Source organism: Primulina tabacum, chromosome 6 (genome assembly GCF_025594145.1).
Source record: "Primulina tabacum isolate GXHZ01 chromosome 6, ASM2559414v2, whole genome shotgun sequence".
NCBI lineage: Eukaryota > Viridiplantae > Streptophyta > Magnoliopsida > Lamiales > Gesneriaceae > Primulina > Primulina tabacum.
In genome coordinates, this window is record NC_134555.1 from 20473930 (window position 1) to 20482570 (window position 8641).

General features: G+C 39.3%; 1 protein-coding gene across 1 annotated transcript; it reads left to right on the top strand.

Moving 5' to 3' along the window:
• Positions 1 to 1223: 1223 nt before the first annotated feature.
• On the top strand, positions 1224 to 7870 carry LOC142550104 (uncharacterized). Its single transcript, XM_075659341.1, has 3 exons — positions 1224 to 1933; positions 2034 to 2316; positions 7790 to 7870. Exons 1-3 carry the CDS (start codon positions 1224 to 1226, stop codon positions 7868 to 7870), a joined length of 1074 nt encoding a protein of 357 aa, XP_075515456.1.
• The last annotated feature ends 771 nt before the right edge of the window (positions 7871 to 8641 follow it).

Here is an 8641-nt window from a genome sequence, read left to right on the forward strand (position 1 = left end):
GAAATGCTAAAAATCAAACTACTGAACTGAAATAATAAAATAATTAACTTCAAATAAATGCATTTAAAATAATCATGCAATGAAGTCAATTAAATTTAAAAATCTAGAATTATGCATGGCTTAAACGTAGACTGATTTACGGGTTCTACACGTTAGATGTTACGCGGCTTATCATCTAGAGTCAGAGCGTCAGCATGAGATCACCAAGCAAGAGTTGAAGAAAGCGCAAGATAGGATTTTTACGCTCGAAATTCGGGAAAATAATATTCTCAAAACCCGACATCGTCTTCAGGAGCGAATTGAAGAGCAAGAAATCGAATGAAAAAGTGAGCCAATCAACAATACAAGAACTACAGGATCAAGTAAACAATCTCGATCACCACAACACACAATTGCAGAATTACATCGAGCATCTACAAAATGAGATGGTCAATATGGAAGAACTCATAGAACAACTGGAATAGGACCCTGTGGAGGAAGAAATTAACGAGGCAGTAGGAGACGGAGAAGTAATAGACGAGTAGGGAGAGAAAGTTCTAGAATAGGCTTCGATTGTATCTAGAAATATTTGATTAATCATTTGTTTTGAAAAATATTTGGTTGTATGAAAAATTTTACAATTTCATGAAATTATTTTTTTTGATTAAATATTGTGGCAAACAAATTAATAAAATACCTGTTTATAGAAAATGGCAGGTAGACCACCCCGAAACAACCGTAGCCCTCGTGGCGCCAACCAAGATGAAAACCCACCACCACCACCAAGAGTGAATCTAAGTCAAGAGGATTTGATGGCAATAGCCACTATCGTAGCTGCAACGTTACAAGCATTCGTCAACCCATTGGCTAACGCCATCCAACCACCACCAGAACCGCAACCGCGTGGGATTAAGTACCATTACGAATCTCTCAGAAGGAATTGAGTTCCAACTTTTGATGGGAACCCAGACCCAGAGGTCAGCCACAACTGGTTCAAGAACGTCGAAACACAACTACATTTACTGGAGATACCTGAAGAGCTGAGAGTGGAGGTTGTAACACCGTTTTTGGAAGACCGAGCTAGGAAATGGTGGGAAACTGTGTCGCCATCCTTGGCAGAAGTGGAAGAAATCACATGGCAGATTTTTAGGAGAGAATTTTTTAAACAATATTATCCAGCTGAGTTTCGACTACAGAAGTTGAGTGAGTTCGAGAATTTCAAACAGGCTCTGGACATGTCAGTAATGGAATACACTTCCCGGTTCAACGATCTAGGAACCTATGTCCCAACAATCATGTCGGATGAGACGTTAAAAATGCATCGTTTCAAAAAGGGACTCAACAGTCGAATTCAGTCGGCATTGGCAGTATTCAAGCCAAACAATTTTGCGGATCTGATGGGCGCTGCAATGAGCGCAGAAACTGATATCAAGCGACGCGAGGATGAAAACAAGAACAAAAGACCGATGAGCAGTCAATCTACTCAGGACGGTCCCAAGTTTAAGAAACCAAATTATTCAGGTGGGTCATTCAAAGGAAATTCTGGCAGTGCTGGTAACACCGAAGGAAAGTGGTGTGATACATGTCGACAGAAACATGTTGGAGAATGTTATCGGAAGACGGGCGCTTGTTTTAAGTGCGGAAAGGTGGGTCATAGAATTAAAGATTGTCCTGACCACAACGACAAAGGGACGGGGTCCAACAAGAAAAATGAAAACAAGACCAATGCACGGGTATATGCAATCACCCAAGAGGAAGCTGATGATACCAATGAAGTGGTGGCAGGTACTATCTTACTCAATGAAATGCCTGCTTATACCTTATTTGATTGTGGTGCTACACACTCATTCGTGTCTAGAGGGTTTGTTAAGAAGCTTAAACTCGAACATGATACTCTTAGTGAACCATTAAGAGTAGCAACACCGGCAAGTAAAATAATTGAGACCCAAAAAGTGTATCGAAACTGTAAAATTTGTATCAGCAAACAATTTTTTAAAGCAGAATTGATTCAACTCAATATGGTTGAGTTTGACATCATTCTTGGAATGGACTAGGTTAGCTAAATACCATGCCATTGTGGACTGCCAAAAGAAAAATGTTAGACTCCAGACTCCTCATGAAGAAGAGATTTTATTCCATGGAAAATCAAAAGAAAGAAAATCTCTGTTATCTGCCTTACAAGCCTGGAAAGCCATAAGAGGAGGAGAAGAAATTTATCTGGCGGTGATCAATGAAATCAAAGAAGAAGAAGTCCCAAGGTTGGAGGATATTCCGATTGTTCAAGAATTTCCTGACGTTTTCCCCGAGGAACTACCGGGAGAGATACCAGATAGGGAAGTAGAATTTGAAATCAATTTGGTCCCTGGTGCTGCACCAATATCAAAGGCAACATACCGAATGGCTCCAGCTGAATTAAAGGAGCTAAAGGAGCAACTGCAGGAATTACTAGACAAGAAGCAGATTCGACCCAGTGCATCCCCATGGGGAGCCCCAGTGCTTTTTGTAAAGAAAAAGGACGGGAGCATGAGACTGTGTATTGACTACCAGGAGTTGAACAAGATCACGATAAAGAATAAGTACCCACTCCCAAGAATAGATGATCTTTTCGATCAGTTAAAGGGAGCCAAGGTCTTCTCAAAACTAGATCTGAGATCTGGTTACCATCAGTTGAAGGTCAAAGAGGAAGACATCCCTAAAACTGCTTTTAGGACAAGATATGGACATTACGAATTCACGGTAATGCCTTTTGGCCTAACAAATGCTCCTGCAACATTCATGGATCTGATGAATCGGGTATTCAAACCATATCTCGACAAGTTTGTGGTTGTCTTTATAGATGATATCCTTGTGTAATCACGAAGTGAAGAAGAACACAAAGAGCATCTGCGTCTCACTTTGCAGACACTTCGAGAAAAGGAACTATACGCCAAATTCAAGGAATGTGAATTTTGGTTAAAAAGTGTGGCATTCTTAGGGCATATAATTTCTGAATTAGGAGTGTCCGTAGACCCTAAGAAGTTAGAGTCAATCAAGGATTGGCCACAACCAAAGACAGTGACTGAAGTAAGAAGTTTTCTGGGATTAGCAGGCTACTATAGAAAATTTGTGGAAGGATTTTCTTCAATAGCCATTCCACTCACCAAACTTACTCAGAAAAATTCGAAATTTATTTGGAATGAAGCTTGTGAAAAGAGTTTCGAAACCCTAAAGAGAAAACTCGCATCCATACCAGTACTCATTCTTCCCGAGGAAGGTAAGAATTTCACTGTATACAGCGACGCATCAAAGGAAGGATTGGGGTGTGTGCTTATGCAAGAGGGTCAGGTAATCGCTTATGCCTCATGGCAATTGAAACCATATGAGCAAAATTACCCCACTCATGAATTGGAGTTAGCCGCAGTAGTATTTGCGCTTAAAGTCTGGAGGCACTATCTTTATGGAGTAAAATGCGAAGTTTTTACTGATCACCAGAGCCTCAAATACATTTTCACTCAAAAAGAATTAAACATGAGGCAAAGAAGGTGGATGGAACTTCTCAAGGACTATGACCTGTCAATTAATTACCATCCGGGTAAGGCAAATAAGGTGGCAGATGCGTTGAGTCGAAGGAACCTTGTGAAGGTGAACTTAAGTTCCCTATCAGTGCAACCAAATCTCCGAGAGACCTATCAAATTGAAGCAGAGTCAAGACACCTCCATCCTTGAAATTAAAGAACAAATCCAAGAAAGAAAAGCTCCAGAATTTCAAATTGATGAAAATGGAATACTTTGGATGAAAGGACGATTGTATGTGCCAAACGTCGATGGAATTCGAGAAGAAAGTGATGGCCGAGGCACATAAATCGAGATTTTCAGTACATCCTGGAAGCACCAAGATGTACCGGGATTTGAAAAATAATTACTGGTGGAACGGTATGAAGAAATATGTAGCTGTCTTTGTTGCTAAGTGTTTAGTCTGTCAACAAGTCAAGGCGGAATATCAAAGGCCTGGAGGACTTTTACAGCCATTGGTGATACCAGAGTGGAAGTGGGATAACATCTCCATGGATTTCGTAGTAGGACTACCACGATCAGGACAGGGTCACGATGGGATCTGGTGATCATTGACAGATTGACCAAGTCTGCCCATTTTTTGCCAGTACGAATGAATTATAATTTGGATAAATTAGCCACTTTGTATGTGGAAAACATAATGAGGCTACTTGGAGTTCCAGCGAGTATTCTGTCTGACAGAGATCCAAGATTTGTATCAAGATTTTGGAAAAGTTTCCAAAAGGCTATGGGAACCAATGTCACTCTCAGCACGGCCTATCATCCCCAGACTGATGGCCAAACCGAAAGGACAATTCAAACCCTCGAAGATATGCTGAGGGCATGTGCACTGGATTTTTCTGGAAATTGGAGTGAACAGTTACCCTTGATCGAATTTGCCTATAACAACAGCTATCACAGTAGTATTGAGATGGCTCCATATGAGGCTTTGTATGGTCGGAAGTGTCGGTCGCCTTTATATTGGGACGAAGTCGGAGAAAAAGCTGTTACCGGACCAGAACTTATTCAGCTAACAGTTGATAAAGTAGTCATAATCAAGGTGAGACTCAAGGCAGCCCAGGATAGACTGAAGAGCTGGGCCGATCTAAAAAGAAGACCGTTAGAATTAGAGATTTGTGAGAAAGCTTACGTCAAGGTCTCCCCTATGAAAGGAGTAGTTCGATTCAGTAAATCCTGAAAGTTGAATCCGAGATACGTGGGACCGTTCGAGATACTGGAAAAGGTAGGAACCTTAGCCTACCGATTAGCGTTACCACCAGACATGGCCAGGATACATAACGTTTTCCACATCTCACAACTGAGGAAGTATGTCCCAGACCCGAGTCATGTACTTAAAGTTGCACCACTGATGATTGAAGGAGTGTTATGGCACAGGACAATACCTTATGTCAAGGTACAGTGGTCAAATCATATTGAAAGAGAGGCAACTTGGGAACTCGAGTAGAAGATGCGGTCACAATACCCTCACCTATTTGAATGATCAAGCTAATGCATGTTTCGAGGACGAAACTTTTAATAAGGAGAGAGGGATGTGAGAACCCTAGATTTTACGATCCCAAGTAAATAAGGTAAGAAATATACAAGCTTAAAACTTAGCTTAATCTAAGATCAAAATACTTTCATTCTAATTATAAAACTTAAATATGAACTTAGATTTTCAGCTAGTAACTCGTGGAAGTAACTTCAAAGCTCGGGAATGAGCTCAACAGGAATCCAAGCTACAAGTAACCGCATCCAACGAAGTATTGTCACGGGAGGAGTAAAACCCCAGCTCAAGGACACGATCTTTCAGCTCAAAGTAGCTCAACCAAGTTTGTCCTAACAGAACCAATAAGGGAGCTAAAAGATAAGCCGAGGAATTAGACAAACTTATTATGCACGAAGCTACTTTTGAGATAACCAAGGTAGAAGCTAAGGCAAAAGCTAAAGGATAGGACAAACTTAATATGCAAGAGATGACCTTTGAGATAATCCATGAATGAGCCAAGGGAGGAGCTAGGAGATCAAGACACCTTTATTATGCAAAGAATGACTCTTGGTGCTTGGATTTCTTTGACCAACATTATGATCACCATTATGGCCATTCTTGGAGACCAAGAATTCGGCCATGAGGCTAGGTGAAAAGCCCTTGATTGCCTATAAATACCACACCAAAGTGCTAGAAAAACCATCCCTCAAAGCCTCAAAATTTCGGCTATCTCCCCCTCATCTTAAGTCATTCGGCCGAAATTGAAAAAAAAAAGAAAAAGAAAAAGAATCTCGTGCTACTCGAGTGCTAGAATTCTACGTCGAAGTGCTGCCGGAGTAAAGACAATAATTGCTAAGATTACGACGTAGTGCTGTCAAATTTCAAGAAACAAGTTCGCAACAAAGTCGAATCTATCTCCAAAATTCGGTAAGTGGGCTTTTGATATATATTCATTTGTATTTTAAAACTTGAATATGTATATCATGACATGCATGTATGTGTGTCTTCATTTTCGAAAAAGGGCATGATGTCCGTCTTTTAAAATTTCGATCGATTATGTGCTCTGTTTGTTGATTCAAAATTCTTTGGTTCCGCTGAATCGTCTGAAACTCTGATATCTTAAAACTCTGATACGTTCTGTCTGGTAAATCTGAATATCTGAAAAGTTCTGTATGTTACTTCTGAATTCTGTTTGCACTGTTACGAATTGATTTGAAATGGGACGTGAATTGTAATTCTGTATGGCCACCCCCATTGGTGGGTATAAAACCATGTTCTGTTCTGGCCCCCATCGGTGGGTATAAAACCATGTTCTGGCCTCACCCCTTAGAGGCACTAACATATTGGGGACAATTTGACCATGGAAATGAGATGAGTAACAGTGTTCTGTTTGTTCTGATATGTTCTGTTCTGAATTGAGTAATCGGTTTTCGAATTGTTCTGAATCATCTGATGAATTCTGTTTGCACTGTTACGAATTGATTTGAAATGGGACGAGAATTGTAATTATGTCTGGCCACCCCCATTGGTGGGTATAAAACCATGTTCTGTTCTGGCCCCCATCGGTGGGTATAAAACCATGTTCTAGCCTCACCCCTTAGAGGACTAACATATTGGGGACAATTTGACCATGGAAATGAGATGAGTAACAGTGTTCTGTTTGTTCCTGATATGTTCTGTTCTTAATTGAGTAATCGGTTTTCGAATTGTTCTGAATCATCTGATGAATTCTGTCATTTATTCGATTTGTCTCTGTCCTGATAAGTTAAGAATATTAAGTTTTGAAAGTCTGTTAAAAGAACGTTTTAAGAAAACTAAGTTCTATATGTATCTTTGGAATCGATCGACCCCCACTTGCTGAGTGTTTCCCAAAACACTCACCCCTTACAAATTTCAAATAAAAATGAGGAGCAACTGGATGAGGAAGAGCAAGAAGCGTTCTGGGGATGGTGATCCGATTTCGAGATCAGGAAATCGAGAATTGTACTCCTTTTATTTTGTTTAGCTTCTGCAACTCTGATGTAAAAGTTTATTCTTTTGTCATTGTAAGACAATACTCTATTTATGAAAAAGACTGTTTGATTTGATACGAGGCTTTATTGTTTTTCAATGTAATTGTTAAACAATGCCGGATTTCACCGACGCTTCAGACTCGGGGCGTGACAGTGTGCACATGAGTTTAGTTAGGAATAAATTAGGGATTTGATTTGCTTAGTCACCCAATTAACAACTAATTAAAACTCTAACCCTCCCTAAACTTTAAATAAAATCCCTTAATTTACAATAAAAATGTACAAGTGAAAATTCTTTAAAACTTTGAAATCATAAAACTCGCCTAATAAATAAATACGGCTTTTAAAATGCAAAAACTAAATAAATCTTTAAAAGTTTTAAAACTTCAAAATTCCTAATTAATTAATTTACGCTTTAAAGATGTTGAAATTTAACAAATTATTTAAAATGCCCCAACCTCAACTTAAAATAAAATACCGCCTAAAAAAATTGCCATACTCGTCACCGGTCTCTATTCCTCGCTCCCGTCTCGAATAATCGCCTGAAACATGAAACTCGAAACACATTTTAACGTACATCACATAAACGTAAATAATTTAAAATAATGCATTTAAATAATCATGCACCACTAAGACTCATTTTAAAATTAAATAAATGCTTTAATAATTAAATAAATGCATGGGTTATACGTGTACTGAATTTGGGCTCTACACGATACCCGATAGAGAAGTGGAGTTTGAAATCAATTTGGTCTCTGGTGCTGCACCAATTTTGAAGGCACCATACCGAATGGCTCCAGTCGAATTAAAAGAGTTAAAGGAGCAACTTCAGGAATTATTGGATAAGAAACTAATCTGACCGAGTACATCCCTGTGGGGAGCCCCAGTCTTGTTTGTAAAGAAAAAGACGGAAACATGAGGCTATGCATTGATTATAGAGAGAAACAAAATCACAATACAGAATAAATACCAGCTCCCAAGAATAAATGACATTTTCGATCAGCTAAAAGGAGCCAAAGTATTCTCAAAACACGATCTAAGATCAGGCTACCATCAGTTAAAAGTCAAAGCAGAGGATATTACTAAAAAGGCTTTTAGGACAAGATATGGACATTATGAATTCACGATAATGCCTTTTGGTCTAACAAATGCTCCTACAGCATTCATGGACCTTATGAACCGAGTATTCAAGCCATACCTTGATAAGTTTGTTGTAGTTTTCCTAGATGATATCCTTGTATACTCGCCAAGTGAGGAAGACCATCGAGAACATCTATGTCTCACCTTGCAGACATTGGGAGAAAAAGAACTCTGCAAATTCAAGAAGTGTGCATTTTGGCTAGAAAGTGTTGCGTTCTTAGGACATATAATCTCTGAATTAGGGTATCAGTAGACCCTAAGAAAGTAGAGGCAATCAAGTACTGACCTCGACCAAAGATTGTAACGAAATAAGAAGTTTTATGGGCTTAGGGGGCTACTATGGAAATTTTGTGGAAGGATTTCCTTCGATACTCATTCCTCTGACCAAACTCACACAGAAGAATTCAAAATTAATTTGGAATGTAGCATGTGAGAAGAGTTTCGAAACCCTGAAGACGAAACTCGCATCTACTCCAGTACTAGTTCTTCC